The 16370-nt window shown below is 46.2% G+C and overlaps 1 protein-coding gene across 2 annotated transcripts in view; it reads left to right on the top strand.

Annotated features, from left to right (window-relative positions):
• ptpra (protein tyrosine phosphatase receptor type A) overlaps positions 1-16370 on the top strand; it is a 52509-nt gene that overhangs the window by 35276 nt on the left and 863 nt on the right. For both annotated transcript variants that reach the window (XM_037545656.1, XM_037545657.1), the window contains exons 9-22: positions 1013-1103; positions 1232-1308; positions 1410-1446; positions 1596-1693; positions 4949-5068; positions 5295-5461; positions 6951-7086; positions 8045-8194; positions 8973-9066; positions 9225-9301; positions 11008-11142; positions 11996-12121; positions 13378-13529; positions 15009-15144. In XM_037545656.1, the coding sequence (XP_037401553.1) occupies positions 1013-1103; positions 1232-1308; positions 1410-1446; positions 1596-1693; positions 4949-5068; positions 5295-5461; positions 6951-7086; positions 8045-8194; positions 8973-9066; positions 9225-9301; positions 11008-11142; positions 11996-12121; positions 13378-13529; positions 15009-15144 (1596 nt within the window). The remainder of the gene's footprint in view (positions 1-1012; positions 1104-1231; positions 1309-1409; positions 1447-1595; positions 1694-4948; positions 5069-5294; positions 5462-6950; positions 7087-8044; positions 8195-8972; positions 9067-9224; positions 9302-11007; positions 11143-11995; positions 12122-13377; positions 13530-15008; positions 15145-16370) is intronic.

Raw genomic sequence — 16370 nt, 5'->3', positions numbered from 1 at the left:
AGTCAAATTGATGTCATTTAGACCCTTATAGTAAAAGAAGCTGAACTGTTGAGAAGCTGAAAAGTCGACCCCACTGTTTGTAGAGACTGCACATCTGTGTGCTTGGTTTTATGCACCTGTTAGCAGTGGGCGTGGCTAAAACACCTGAGGGGCATCCTCTGAAGACGTCCTTCAGGTTTTGACTGAGCTCCCTTTTAAATACTCTTTTAACTTGCAGTCCTTTCAGGGAAGCCCACGTTACTAAATGTTCTTCCGCTTGCCCCATTACCCATCCTACTTTGCTGCATTTGTATGCATGAGCAGCTTTTCCAGGAGATGATGACCGCACCGATTAATTCCTCATAGCAGTGGGTTGGGTCAGACATGCTTTGACAGTCTGTATCAACACTATACGATTCCTGAGGAACTTGTTTTGTAAGGTCGTCTTTTATCTAAACGCAGACGGAACGCGCAAGACCGAATGCTTCAGGATTGGTTACAGCAGCTAAATTGTGATTCCTGCTTCTGTTGGAGTTTCACAGTGATGTACAAGTCAGTTATTGACGTTAATGCATTTAAAATGTTTCAACTTTCATTAAAAGTGATTTTAAAAGTTTAATTCCATAAAACATGCAGTTTGACCAGAGGTGCCCAGAATTTTGCATATGAGTGTTTATGTAAACGTTCTCTGTTCTGATTGGCTCCGCTGTCTTGTGCCTCAATTAAAAAGCTCTCAGACCTGAAAAGCTCCTTAGAACTTCAAATATGAGTGGGCGGGGCTTAACTGCAGTAGGCTGTATATTTAAATGCGTTGGTTTTAGTGACATCACACAAATAATGATATCAAAATGAGCTGTTTTTTCAGCCTAATTTGCATATTTGGAGTGGGTTGAATATTGTTTTTACATCAGACTCTCTGATTAAAAAAGTATTTATTTTATGTAAAATGGACACTTTAGTCAAATCTGATGGCAGTTTTTATTGTAATGTAATGTTTAGTGTGTCATCTCCTGATTGGTTTCCCTCTCTGCAGGCCCTGCCCGTGTGCCCCATCCAAGCCTCATGTGACGCAGCCTCCAAGGAGGAGAACAAGGAGAAGAACCGTTACGTCAACATCCTGCCTTGTGAGCATGACGCACACATGCACGGAAGCCTCAGCCACTTATAATGCTTATACATTCACACGCTGAAACCTGCATGATTCATGCGGCAAAAGGAATAACGGGTCACTCCGTCCCTCTCTGTCTCTCAGACGATCACTCCAGGGTGCACCTCTCCTCCCTGGAGGGCGTTCCAGATTCCGATTTCATCAACGCCTCCTACATTAATGTGAGTGAGTTAGTGTGGGTCAGCTATTAGACGTCAGAGACCTCATCAGAGAGACCTAATTTGTTCTCTTGCTCTATTTCTTTCCCTCTCTGTCTTAACAGGGCTACCAGGAGAAGAACAAATTTATAGCCGCCCAAGGTAGTGTACACAAATAATCATTAACGACCGGAAATAAGTGGTCATTCTCAGAGCTGAATGAAAACTGGTCTTGTTCTCGCAACAGGAACAAAGTTCTGTCTCCTGAGGGCACCAGGCTCTAGTGGAGTCACTCTTGCTGTGTTTTTCAGGGCCGAAGGAGGAGACGGTGAACGACTTCTGGAGAATGATCTGGGAGCAGAACACCGCCACCATCGTCATGGTAACCAACCTGAAGGAGAGGAAAGAGGTATGTTGGCATGGTGAAGTCAGCACAGCTTCAGATCCACATCTGCTCAGAGCACGAAACGTGAACAAACTCGGGCACAAGTGAATCCCGATGCCAGTACCGTGGTGGGATGAATGTACAGTACCGTGCAGAAGTCTCGGGCACTGAGGCACATTGTTTAAAACCATTTATCTTTGCAGTCAGTGTGTGTTTGCCTCGTGTCGTCTCAGAATGAAGGCAGGTGAACATGGTTACAGCCAAAAGCAACAAGAATTTTGTGCATTAAAAAAGCAGTTGGTATTTTGGAGGCTGCCTGGAAGAACAAGGTTTAGGCTGTAAACTCATTTCTCATTTTTACCTCCTCCCCCTGTTTGAGTGTTTTCTTGCCACTAGGAACTGAGTTACGCTATGGTAGTGGTTGAGATCTTCCCTCTGAAATGGGAGCCTCAAATAAAAAGAGCATCACTTCATTAACGGCTACCAGCGCCGGTCTGTAGGCGACCCTGCCCGTCTGCAGTGACCGCAGAGGAGGGGAAAGTTCAGCTCCCCACTGCTGGGCTTTAGTTACATTTAGGGATCATAAGCCTTCAAAGAGGGGGCAGTTATTTATTATCGCCCACCACTCATTCTTCAGTGGTATGACGCTGCTGTTCACCAGCTTCTTGTTCAGATTTTCCCGGGAAATTTGGCTAACTAGCTGCCGAGACATTCGGCAGGGTTACTACTTGTTTTAATGCTTGTTTTGAAGAAAATTACCATAATATATTGAACCAACACGACACTAAGATAATACAGTGGATGTCGTAATTTTATTACAGAGAAAATTCTCACATCTGTGGCTTTGATTAGCCGCTTGTGCAGCCATCTTGCCGCTTTTCCGTTTTTCCACATAGCTCCAACGCTTCCCCTCTATGGCTACGATCGCTTTGCCAGCTTGAAGTGGCACAAATCCGATTTTCTGCCCTAATGCGACTCAGATCTGATGTTTTCAGGGCAGATCTGATCTTTTCAAGTCCGACCTGTCACTTCCATACATGGTCCTAGATCAGATACGTATCCGATTTGTGGCCAGGCCACCTTAGGGTGACGCTCGGATCGGAATTCATGTGCTTTTCTTTTTCCCACTGCGCATGCGCCATAATTAGCGTTACCATGGTAACAGCGCCGAACAGCCGTTAAAGCCTGTAAACGGTGGAAAAGCAGCTCATCTCACCTTTTTCTCCTCCGTCTGGCTCTAATAATGAAGCCGAGAGCTGATCAGAGTGAATGATCTTGTTCTGCTCGTTAATTTGTGCTGATGATGCAGTGATTCAGTCACGTGACGTCACTGAGTAGGAGGAGCTCATGAGGGTCATTTCAGGCCGGTTCATCACATTAATGACAGATTTGAGTCACTGACCTAAACGAGAGCGAACCATCGTGTCCGAGATCGGGTTTGAGCGCTAAGGCTTGTAATGTGAACACAGCTCATCTCAACAAAAATTGGGGCGCCCTACCCCAGGCATGAACGCGCACAACAGAGTGGTAGGAGCGAGGGATGAAATAGGGTTAGTTAGCTGATACCAGACAGTAAAATCAGAGGGTGCGCTCAGTCTTTAGGTTTAGTTCTATTAAAATGAACATCACCTAATAAGTGGGCCAAGACCCCTGAGCAGGTCGGACTAGGTTTGCTTCGAAATGAGCTCTGATGTGGTTCGTTTGAAGTATTAACACAACACAGACCAAAGATGTCTGAACTGACCAAAGACAAAATAAACTGTAGTTTCCTTTCTGCAGTTCTTTGTGTGAAAAAGATGCTGTTTTGACATGCGCACATGTTTTGTCTCCGAATCGATGCGCATAGAGCGGATAGTTTGTGTTAAAATGAGGCTGAAGCATGTTATAAAATTCTCCTTATACAGCTTTGACTGCACACTTGGATTATGTTGTGTATTAATGCGCCGCTGTTACAGGGATTTCACGTAACGCACGTAGTTTCGTGGCTTATTGCTCCGACATCCCAAGACGGGTAAAAGGAGACATGAATAAAACCAAGTGAAGATGGATCAGAGAGCGGAATGATACGGAAACTTTGGACGTTATCGCAGATATTGTATGTTTATAAATTCTGCCCACTCAGCTGTGAACTTTTACTCACGACTTTTGTTGTGAACGCTGCGCCAGCCAGAATTAAAATGCAACCAGGGGTCATTTTCTGCTTTGGTCCGGACCGAAGGAACAAAAGTAAAAGTATAGACCAGGGGTCTTTAATTAAGACTCAGTAAGAGGTCCGGTTAGAGGTTGAGCCTGGAACGTCATCATTTCTAACTTGCATCATGATTCAGTGCCATATCCTGTAAACTGAAGTAGCCTAGTAGTTACATCATCTTATACGGTCAACCACTGAATGTCAAATCAAATAAAACATTACAGTTCAGTCATATTTCAACAGCATTTGCTTGTCCCTCGTCCCTCCCCTGTGTGCATCACTCACTGGAGTCTGTGTTCATTATGATGCACAGATCTGGTTGGCTGAGTAGCATCACGTCATACTTACAACGCGTGCGATTGGTCCGTGAGCCTCCCGGCCGCTAAAGCTGCCGCGATTGCCAGAAAAGTTACGCCTACATAACCACCCCGTCAAAATGAAACTGCATAGTTTATCGGTTGTAGGTCCAGGTCCGCATAGAACACTGTCTGGGCTGGGAATTGGACAGCGGCCCGCCTATTAGTGACCTCTGGTATAGACGGTGCGTCTGAGTGATGTTGAAAGTTTTATTCCGTTATATCTACATGAGTAAAGCGTGGCTTGAACTGCTTGTTTATCAGAGCTTTCTGCAGGGTTTCCTGTTTGCTATAGCTGTGCTTCGTTCTTTCTGCTTCATGGTGGCAGAGACGCTCTGGGAAGACGCTGCCTGGTGCAGAGCTTCTCCTTCGGTGTACGGTAGCGTTTAGCCGGCCATAGTAGTCTCAGCCTTTCTCAGGCCAAGCCAGTAACATCTGACCAAAATGTGAGACACTGTCTGACGAAGCCCAGAGTTCAGACGCCTATTAGAACAGATAGAACCTTGAACGGTGGAGAGAACCTTGTTAACGTTTTTTAAAAAAATCCTAATTAGCTTCTGTTATTGTTATTGATTGTTATGAATGGCTGTAGCTGTAATATAACAGCCACACTGATGAGCACAGTAATAATCTTTTGAGATGGACGGATCGATGAGGATGAGTATGGAAATTATGGTGAAGATGGGAACGTAATTAGTATTGATTCATTGATGGTGTGTTTGTGTATTACAGTGTAAATGTGCGCAGTACTGGCCAGACCAGGGCTGCTGGACATACGGGAACATTCGCGTTTCAGTGGAGGACGTGATGGTGCTGGTGGACTACACCATCCGCAAGTTCTGCATCCAGCAGGTACTGTAGCTGCTTTAAACTTATGGACCCCAACCTCGCCAGATCAAAACAAGTTTACTGACCAATGTTTATTCCACTCGGTATTTTAGTCAGTGATTAGTAGGTGTATGAGATTAAAAGGCCAATGAGAGGCACCAAGGCAGGTGTTCCTAATTAACTGGCAGCACAGCCACAGAATGTTATTTTATTTTGTGTATTATCTCACTTTTTACTTCTCTCTCTGTAGGTGGGCGATGTATCTGGGAAGAAGCCTCAGAGGCTGGTCACTCAGTTCCATTTCACCAGCTGGCCGGACTTTGGCGTCCCCTTCACGCCCATCGGAATGCTGAAGTTCCTCAAGAAGGTGAAGACGTGTAACCCGCAGTACGCCGGGCCCATAGTGGTGCACTGCAGGTAAGGACATTTAACCTTCACCCCTTAAGCTCAGTTTTACTTTCAGTTTCGTTTTCACTGCAGAGGGTCCGCAGGGGCTTTTAACCTTAACTGCTCTTTTAATGTCCTGCTAGTAACTTTCCTGTGAATTAACCGCAAGGTCAGCAGTCCTTAAGAGCAGCATTATTTAGAAGATGGTGATCTGCATTTTGCCCCTTAATTGCCCCTTTAAACTTCATCCAGACACTTTAGCCTCTTTTAAAGCTCTTTTGGAGTCGCCTTCATTTTACCGGAGTAATTTGACTGTTTCAGGTTTTGCCTGAGAAGTATTTAGGGGTCTTTTAAGTTGTATTGGATCAGTGCTTTTATTCATTGTAATAGTTCTTAACGGTTCCTGAATCACCTAATTGAATCATTGAATTGAGTCATTGTTTAGTGTATTGAATCAAATCGACTCAAACCCAAAGGAGTTTGACGCATCAGTTAAGCTTAAAGATTCACATCTTGGTTTCGTTTACATGATTAGGTGGGGGTGGTTGGTCAGCCCTTTAAGTAGGATGTTTGACCATCAGTTGTGCTGCCAGTGAATGCCACCATGTGGCCAGATTATAAAATGCAGATTTTTACATTTATTTTTTTTTTTTTTGCATCTCTGCTCTTATTTTTAAATCTGGCTGATTTTAATTTGGACTTTTGTGATATTTATAAAAATATCTTTTTTGTTCTGCACCGAGAAAGAACCACTTTTTTTGTTTAATTTGTATTTATTTGTTTGAATAGTTGAAAATTGCTGAAGTTCCTCTTTCATTTTGGTCAAGATCTGAGTGCTCTCTCTCTCTCTCTCTCTCTCTCTCTCTCTCTCTCTCTCTCTCTCTCTCTCTCTCTCTCTCTCTCTCTCTGTCTCTCTCTCTCTCTCTCTCTCTCTCTCTCTCTCTCTGTCTCTCTCTCTCTCTCTCTCTCTCTCTCTCTCTCTCTCTCTCTGTCTCTCTCTCTCTCTCTCTCTCTCTGTCTCTCTCTCTCTCTCTCTCTCTCTCTCTCTCTCTCTCTCTCTCTCTCTCTCTGTCTCTCTCTCTCTCTCTGTTTCTCTCTCTCTCTCTCTCTCTCTCTCTCTCTCTCTCTCTCTCTCTCTCTCTCTCTCTCTCTGTCTCTCTCTCTCTCTCTGTCTCTCTCTCTCTCTCTCTCTCTCTCTCTCTCTCTCTCTCTCTCTCTCTCTCTCTGTCTCTCTGTCTCTCTCTCTCTCTCTGTCTCTCTGTCTCTCTGTCTCTCTCTCTGTCTCCCTGTCTCTCTCTCTGTCTCTCTGTCTCTCTCTCTGTCTCTCTCTCTGTCTCTCTGTCTCTGTCTCTCTCTCTCTCTCTCTCTGTCTCTCTCTCTCTGTCTCTGTCTCTGTCTCTCTCTCTCTCTCTGTCTCTGTCTCTGTCTCTCTCTCTCTGTCTCTCTCTCTGTCTCTGTCTCTCTCTCTCTCTCTCTCTCTCTCTCTCTCTCTCTCTCTCTCTCTCTCTCTCTCTCTCAGTGCGGGAGTGGGCAGGACAGGCACCTTCATCGTGATCGATGCTATGCTGGATATGATGGGTGCTGAGAGGAAGGTTGACGTGTTTGGCTTCGTCACACGGATCAGAGCACAGCGCTGCCAGATGGTCCAGACAGACGTCAGTTTGATTCAGTTCACTCACTCCTTCATGATTCAGTTCACACTCTCCAACGTTGTTTAGTTCATGTGCTCCTCTATGATTCAGTTCCTATACTCAAACATCACACACTCCTCCGTGATTCAGTCGACGCGCTCCTCCGTGACTCAGTCGACGCGCTCCTCCGTGACTCAGTCGACGCGCTCCTCCGTGACTCAGTCGACGCGCTCCTCCGTGACTCAGTCGACGCGCTCCTCCGTGACTCAGTCGACGCGCTCCTCCGTGACTCAGTCGACGCGCTCCTCCGTGACTCAGTCGACGCGCTCCTCCGTGACTCAGTCGACGCGCTCCTCCGTGATTCAGTCGACGCGCTCCTCCGTGACTCAGTCGACGCGCTCCTCCGTGATTCAGTCGACGCGCTCCTCCGTGACTCAGTCGACGCGCTCCTCCGTGACTCAGTCGACGCGCTCCTCCGTGACTCAGTCGACGCGCTCCTCCGTGACTCAGTCGACGCGCTCCTCCGTGACTCAGTCGACGCGCTCCTCCGTGACTCAGTCGACGCGCTCCTCCGTGATTCAGTCGACGCGCTCCTCCGTGACTCAGTCGACGCGCTCCTCCGTGACTCAGTCGACGCGCTCCTCCGTGACTCAGTCGACGCGCTCCTCCGTGATTCAGCTCACATACGCCAACATTCAGTTCATGTAATCCTCCATGATTTAGTTCATTTAAATTCTTGTCAGAATGTATTAATATTAATTCTTAACATTGTTTGCTGCTTCTATATTACCTTAGTAGTAGTGCTTGATGTCACTATTGGCTCGTAAATTCGGAGCACTTTGAGTCTTTGGCCCCTGGTGGTCTGCAGCCTTTCCTTCAGACCCTCGCCAGTGCTGCTTTTTAAACTCATTAGCTGCTAACATTTTGCTGTAATTAAAGAACTTAAATCTTCTCTTTCTCTGTCCCTCTCTGTTTCCTGCAGATGCAGTACGTGTTCATTTTCCAGGCTCTGTTGGAGCACTACTTATATGGGGACACAGAGTTGGAGGTGACTTCTCTGGAGTCTCACCTGGCCAAACTCTACGCCCCCTTACCTGGAGCTGGCTGTGGCGGCCTGGAGGCAGAGTTCAAGGTGGGTCTTGTTGAACAGGGAACTGACCGTTGGCTTGTCCTCTGAGCCAGGACCTGTTTTTCAGCTCTGCGTCCAACTGTTTGCTCAAGAGGGAGAGCATTCACTGGTTTTTCTGTGTAGAGTCATTGCTCCCTACAGGGGAGACTAGTATAATAATACCTCTCCTGCATAAATATTAAGACAGATGAGCGCACATATACTAGTGGGGTAGCAGGCAATAAGTACAACACAGTACAAAAAACAATCCTGTTTCTATCTGATTCATGGGCCATTAAGAAGGCATTGGACCATTAACATTGTAGGGCTGCCAATGTAAGGGGAATTCCACCAATTTTTCAAAATTTCTGCATAATTCAGTGGTTTGATGTGAAATGATACTGATTGATTTCTTTACAGTGGTGGTGATGGGAACCAGGGGTCGCCATGAATACCACACAAATATAGCCATTTTACCTACTATACAAAACCCCACCAGTGAACCTCCACGTCTTTGAGGTCGTATACAGAACGTTGAAAGCAAAATAGTAGAAAAAAAGTTTTGCCTCATCTCATCCTGCATGTACCTCTTCATTATTATTAGCTTTTATGCTTCAAAACTGATCTCAAAATGATCATAAATCAGTGTCTCCGGCATTAGAATATAGCTTATTCAAGTTTTTAGAGCAGGAGAACTTCTGAAGTGCGCCTGAATGAAGCCCACAGAACTGGCCGTTTTAGAACATGAAACTCGGTGCTGCCCAGCAGATAAGATGTTCTTTCTGCCTGTCTGTTTCTGTAGAAACTCACTTCCATAAAGATCCAGAACGATAAGATGAGAACAGGGAATCTTCCTGCCAACATGAAGAAGAATCGTGTGCTGCAGATCATTCCATGTGAGTTGTCTGTGTTCAACCTGTTTCTGCCGTGGTTTTTTTTTCCCTTTTCCTTTTGAGGCTGTTTTGAAGATTTGAAGTTTTGCTTGGACAGAGATGCACTTGGACTTGCACACTCGCTCTGATCCACCATGTCTCCCTCTCTCTCTCTCTTTCAGATGAGTTTAACAGAGTCATAATCCCTGTTAAACGTGGTGAGGAGAACACGGACTACGTCAACGCCTCCTTCATTGATGTGAGTCTGAACCTGCTCCTCTTTTTGTACTGAGAGAAGTGATGTATTGACTAAGACCCAATCACATTTCTTCTTTTTACCTCAACCCCTTGCTTTCAAGGGTCACCCTAACTCCTTGGAACTGAGTTACAAAGGGGTAGTGGTTGAAATCTTGCCCTATGAAATGGGAGGCATCCGAACTGCTGGGCTATTTAAGGTGGTAGGGGAAAGTTAGCTAGTTAGCTACCAGTACATCACTGTGTGTATGTATGTGCATAGATAGATGGATGGATGGATGGATGGATGGATAGATAGATAGAGTAATGCTTCTTTTTCTTTCTTTTTCTGTTTGGAGTCTCTGAAAATCCTCTTTTTTTGAGGGCCATGTGGCCCAAACGCTTCACCCTACCACTCTATCTCAACAAAAATTGGGACACCCTACCCCTAGAGGTGCACGCACAGAACAGAGGGGTAGGGCCAAGTGGTAGGGGCGAGGGGTGAAATGCGATTGAGCCCCTTAGTGTTTGGTATTGTGTGATTTACTTTTTCTGTAACGAAGTTGAGCAACCTGAAAAACTTTGTGTTGAGGTAATACGTTATTCATATGGAACTAATATGGCGAATCAGTATATTATTTCTTTCATTATAATGTAAACATTCACGCTCAACCACCTCATGCTCTGCTAATGGACCACACATGGCGCGCCGTGTTTTTGGGAGAGGTTTCAGAAAGTGCGTTTTTCAGCGTTGAGGTCATTTAACGGGCCGCGCAGAGAGCGGCAGCACGAGATGATAAACACGTGTGCGAGCGGTTGTTCTGTTTTCATTGATGGCTCACCCTGCAGCTGCAGCGCGCTCCATCTCTGCTGGGTTTGAGTGAATTTTGGCACGTTTGTTATCGCAGCAGGGCTGCATACGCTCTGATTGCTGGTCATGCAATAGGAACCAGACTCTGATCTCACTGGGGCTGTTCTTGTGAAGACACCTACAGGCTAAATAACCACCTTCAGTTCACTGCATCCTGTACCATCAATAATAAGCAGGACTGAGTATCCCAATTCAGCGCCAACCCAATGACTTGAGAAATGACATCACTGGACTTTAGTAGTTAACCTTATTCTCACCAGTAAGCCAGCAGACCAAATTAGGTTGGTTGCACTTCTGGTTGGATAACTCCTGCCCACTCGGTGGAAGCAGCTCATTTTGTGGCTGAGATGGCTTAACTTGCTCTCCCTTCGGCCAGCACAGTGATGGCCAGCGCAGGCGTCGGGTAGATGTAACAGAACAGGCGTCGCGCTTTTTGTTCAAGCGTGTTCAGCTGTTCAATGACGGCGTGTTTTTGAGATGAGATGCTGTGGCTCTTCTCAGGGCTCAGAGGAAGCCTGTGCTGACTTTCACCCTCCTAATGCTGGTAGTATCATGTGGTTGGTGGAGGCCTAACTAGTGGGTGGAATTGAACACGTCTAAATTGGGGAGAAATTAGCATGGTGCTAACTGCGTGCCTTCAAACTGTGTGTTGTTCAGTAATCTCTACTAGACTTCTGTCACAACTGGCATGTCCAGCTGAGACTGTTGTCTGTGTGAGAGTGTTTAATCCAGTCTGCCGGTGGAAAGAAACGTCAAATCATCCATGAGTTGCATTTTTTTGTAAGGGCAGTATTTTGTGTGTGTGTGTGTGTGTGTGTGTGTGTGTGTGTGTGTGTGTGTGTGTGTGTGTGTGTGTGTAGGGCTACAGACAGAAGGACTCCTACATGGCGAGCCAGGGGCCGCTGCAGCACACCATCGAGGACTTCTGGAGGATGATCTGGGAGTGGAGGAGCTGCTCCATCGTCATGCTGACGGAACTGGAGGAGAGAGGACAGGTGAGAGGAAAGTTAGAGGTCTTACTGGAACCAAGAGATGCAGGTCTTTGAGAATGAACTGTCATTTCTTTTTCATGCTTGTTTCTTTGGGTCTAAAAGTCTTCAGTTGTTGAGCAGCACTAATCACAGCTATTGTTCTGGCTCAGAGGCTCAGTCTTGCTGCCTTGCATTTTGGTAGGGGTTATTTTACAGTTTGAAATGTGGTGAATTAGTGATGCGCCGAAAAACCCCACAAACTCAGGACACACTTGTCCAAAAACTCAAAGAAAGGCTTCTTTTATAAATGACTTTACTTTTGAATTAAAATAATGCTGGTGATGCATCGCAGATGATAATCGGGAAAGAGAACTGATAGAACTAGAGGACTCATTCAGTTTTGAACAGCTTGCTAAATAACACAAAGTTATGAAAATGTAATACTTCAGTTTCACCAAGGCAGCTGTAGCTGGCAGTGTTGCCGGAGCACCTCTGTCACGAGGGGGGAAAAACTGTTGTATATAAACCACTTTGGCTTTGGAACTGCTGTCTAGCAGTCTGAAGTTCCTCCAGCAGGAGGAGCTCTTAGCATGGAAGTGAAAGACTGTACTTAATGCAGCTGCAGAGGACCACGTTCGAGCATTTCGTCGCTGATCTGCTGCAGCTCAAACAGTTTGAACACGTCCGTTCTGAGCAGTTCAGGAGAAGTATGCGTTTGTCAAGCTGAATCGTGGTCCTTGATTGGGCACAGTGAGTGGAATTATGGTTAATGGTTCGGTTTAGTTACGATAAATCCAAAAAACTGGATGACAGGTGGTACAGTTGGTTACATATTCAGCATCTCTGTCTGTCTGTGTGTCTGTCTGTCTCTCTGTAGGAGAAGTGTGCTCAGTATTGGCCCAGTGATGGTGTGATGGTGTGTGGCGACATGTCCATTGAGCTGAAGAGGGAGGAGGAATGTGAGAGCTACACTGTGAGGGACCTGCTCGTCACCAACAACAGAGTGAGCACACGCACCACAGCACCACCCTGCAGATGCTTCCCCATAACTCTGTTAGCAGGTTAACTCGGACACTGTCGGCTCTCTGTTTGTGAAGTGATGCATCTTTGTGCTGAGATGCTGATTGAATATGAACATATGTTCTGTCAACACTACTGAAGGACAGATATGCGTAGCACAAAAACGAGAAGTGTCCAAAACGGGGAAATTACAGGATTAAAAGACAAGTGTAACCATGACCCGAAAGTAGAGTTCAGCCACAATGGGGGAAAATGTGTGTGTATATTTAAGCAGTAGAAGACGAGAGGAGTGTGTTATTGCAAAATACCATCCCGGCTGTGATTTGGTCGGCGTTGATCATCCCAGCCGTGATGTTATTGGTGATAACTCCCTCCTCGAGTGTCTCTACTGCTTTAATACAGCAGTTAAATAAACACAGTGAGAAATGAATAAACCGGCCGTGAACGCTGCGTTTAATATGTTTTAATGTTCAGTTCCTTCCTCCTAATTAGAGCTCCTTAACGAGCAGCTTGGAGTAACGAGCTCCGCCCACTCGCCGCTCAGCCGGCAGGTCGTTCTCCAGCTCCTTACACTAAATTCCCAAACTGTCGTCTCCACTGAGCAGCTTTCCTGCTTTTTATTGCCAGTTTTATGGCTCAGGCTGATTTGGTCCGACTCTGAAGATCAGACACGTTTGGCGAACGGTGTTGGGTTCTTTTCTGGGTGGTTCCAGGTTGTTTAGTGTCGTCTCGTCTTCAGAGTCGGATCAAATCGGCTAAGTGAGAAGTAAAAATGTTCAAATGGCTTGAGCGTCTCCTACAGCTGTGAAACTCGTTGCTTAGCAACGGCATCTCAGCGGAGAGATAACGTTTGTAGAAAACACGTGATGTTCGGGCGAAATATCAGCATGGTGTGTTTTTATTTAATAATTAGACTAATTAGATTAATTGGAATCAATTAGACCAATTAGAAAGTGTTTTTCTTAACATGACGCATGTTCGATTGAAAAGGTTTTGGCAGAAAAGCAAAATAAAGATTTTGGCCAAAACAGTATATTTATTTTTTTGTAATCTCTGAAACATTTTGTAAAAGCTTGATTTTAAAATAAATATATATGACTTTTCAAAGACAGATCGGTTAGCAGGCTAGCCTCTTAGCATTTTCACCTTTCTTCACTTTACCTGTCAGGCGAGTTAGTGACCGTGGAAAAATACTTTGCGCTATATGATCTGTGTATTTTTCTGTGTCTCTGTCTGTAGGAGAATAAAGCTCGGGCAGTTCGTCAGTTCCACTTCCACGGCTGGCCAGAGGTGGGCATCCCCACAGATGGCAAAGGAATGATCAACCTCATCGCTGCTGTCCAGAAGCAGCAACAGCAGTCTGGAAACCACCCGATCACTGTGCACTGCAGGTGAGCCACTGTCACTCTGACAATCAGAGCCACCCTGTCACTGTGCACTGCAGGCAAGACTCATCCACTCTGACAATCAGAGCCACCCAATCACTGTACACTGCTGACAAGACTCATCCACTCTGACAATCAGAGCCACCCTGTCACTGTGCACTGCTGACAAGACTCATCCACTCTGACAATCAGAGCCACCCAATCACTGTACACTGCTGACAAGACTCATCCACTCTGACAATCAGAGCCACCCTGTCACTGTGCACTGCAGGCAAGACTCATCCACTCTGACAATCAGAGCCACCCAATCACTGTACACTGCTGACAAGACTCATCCACTCTGACAATCAGAGCCACCCTGTCACTGTGCACTGCAGACAAGACTCATCCACTCTGACAATCAGAGCCACCCTGTCACTGTGCACTGCTGACAAGACTCATCCACTCTGACAATCAGAGCCACCCTGTCACTGTGCACTGCAGACAAGACTCATCCACTCTGACAATCAGAGCCACCCTGTCACTGTGCACTGCAGACAAGACTCATCCACTCTGACAATCAGAGCCACCCTGTCACTGTGCACTGCAGACAAGACTCATCCACTCTGACAATCAGAGCCACCCTGTCACTGTGCACTGCAGACAAGACTCATCCACTCTGACAATCAGAGCCACCCTGTCACTGTGCACTGCTGACAAGACTCATCCACTCTGACAATCAGAGCCACCCTGTCACTGTGCACTGCTGACAAGACTCATCCACTCTGACAATCAGAGCCACCCTGTCACTGTGCACTGCAGACAAGACTCATCCACTCTGACAATCAGAGCCACCCTGTCACTGTGCACTGCTGACAAGACTCATCCACTCTGACAATCAGAGCCACCCTGTCACTGTGCACTGCAGACAAGACTCATCCACTCTGACAATCAGAGCCACCCTGTCACTGTGCACTGCTGACAAGACTCATCCACTCTGACAATCAGAGCCACCCTGTCACTGTGCACTGCAGACAAGACTCATCCACTCTGACAATCAGAGCCACCCTGTCACTGTGCACTGCTGACAAGACTCATCCACTCTGACAATCAGAGCCACCCTGTCACTGTGCACTGCAGACAAGACTCATCCACTCTGACAATCAGAGCCACCCTGTCACTGTGCACTGCAGACAAGACTCATCCACTCTGACAATCAGAGCCACCCTGTCACTGTGCACTGCAGACAAGACTCATCCACTCTGACAATCAGAGCCACCCTGTCACTGTGCACTGCAGACAAGACTCATCCACTCTGACAATCAGAGCCACCCTGTCACTGTGCACTGTGAGCAGTGCCCACTCCACCAGTCAGACGGCTGAGACTGAAGAAGTTAAGACATGAAAAATGAAAAGGCTAAAAGTGTGAGATCCAGAACTGTTTTGTTTGTCTTCAGTGTGGTTCTGTGTGCTTATCACTCTCTTCTCGTTGGGTTTGTTTCTCAGCGCCGGGGCGGGCCGTACAGGGACATTCTGTGCTCTGAGTACAGTTCTGGAGCGAGTTAAAGCAGAGGGCATTCTGGACGTGTTTCAGACAGTGAAGAGCCTGCGACTGCAGAGACCCCACATGGTGCAGACACTGGTGAGCCCACGTACACACTCACAGTAGTGCTGCACAATAGGTATTGTTATTATAGCAAAACTTAGACGGGTTACACAAACACTACATATTACAAGCCATGTACGATTGCAAGATGCCTTTTAATAGCACTGAGATCATGTTGGTGATTCAGTAAAGTGACCTGGTCAGCTTGCCCTTGTTGATGCAGTGATGGTGTTTATTGATGAGTTTAATGTGTTCCTGAGCCCATGTGGTGATATTCATCACAGAAATATGCAGTGTCCTCTGCGGGGTCGAGGTTTACGGGCATAAAATTGTGGTTTTGATATTGTGCACCGAAGAGGGAGCGGTACTTAAAATACTAGCAGTCACACGTTGAGGAATGTTATTTTTAAGCAGCTGGATTATTTGGTGATGCATTTCTTGGAAAAGTGGCGAGTCTTGACCTGTCCTTGTTCGTAAAGGACGAGGCTGTTCCAGGATGCTCTTTATAAAGCATAATTGCACTGTTTATTTATTTATTTGTTTATTTTTAACCATTTCAGTGTCTTTTCAATGTCTCTACTTTTGTGTTGCAGGCTAAAATATAAAAAAGCATTTACTTGTTTGTTGGAGCAGAGGGCATTAGGTAGAACAGAAGGACATGGGTATTGGGACACCTCCACGTTACACCTACAAGAGATTTATGATTCCCATTCTAAATCCATAGGCCTTAATATGGAGTTGGTCCCCCTTTAGAGCTCTAACAGCTTCCACTCATCTGGGAAGCTTTCTATAAGATTGTGGAGAGTGTCTGTGGGAGTTTTCATTTCATCCAGAGGTCAGATGCTGATGTTGGACTAGAGGGCCTGGCTCACAATCTCTGTTCTAGGTGTTGGAAGGGCTCTGTTAGGGCCAGTCAAGTTCTTCCACGCCAAACTCACCCAGCCAGGCCTTTATGGACCTTGCTTTGAGCACTGGGGCTCAGTCATGCTGGAACAGGAAAGGTTCTTCCCCAAACTATTCCCACAAAGTTGGAAGCAGACAAGTTGTCCAAAATGCCTTGGTGCTGAAGCATTAAGATTTCCCTTCATTGGAATGAAGGGGCCCATCCGACCCCTGAAAAACAACCCCATAGCATCATCCCTCCTCCACCAAACTTTACAGCACAGTGCAGTCAGGCAGGTAACGTTCTCCTGCCATTTGCCAAACCCAGACTCATCCATCAGACTGACGGAGAGTCCAGTGGTTGCTGCTTTACACCACAC

This window comes from Pygocentrus nattereri, chromosome 16, assembly GCF_015220715.1.
Source record: "Pygocentrus nattereri isolate fPygNat1 chromosome 16, fPygNat1.pri, whole genome shotgun sequence".
Classification (NCBI taxonomy): domain Eukaryota; kingdom Metazoa; phylum Chordata; class Actinopteri; order Characiformes; family Serrasalmidae; genus Pygocentrus; species Pygocentrus nattereri.
This window is presented reverse-complemented; position numbering and strand designations above follow the sequence as displayed.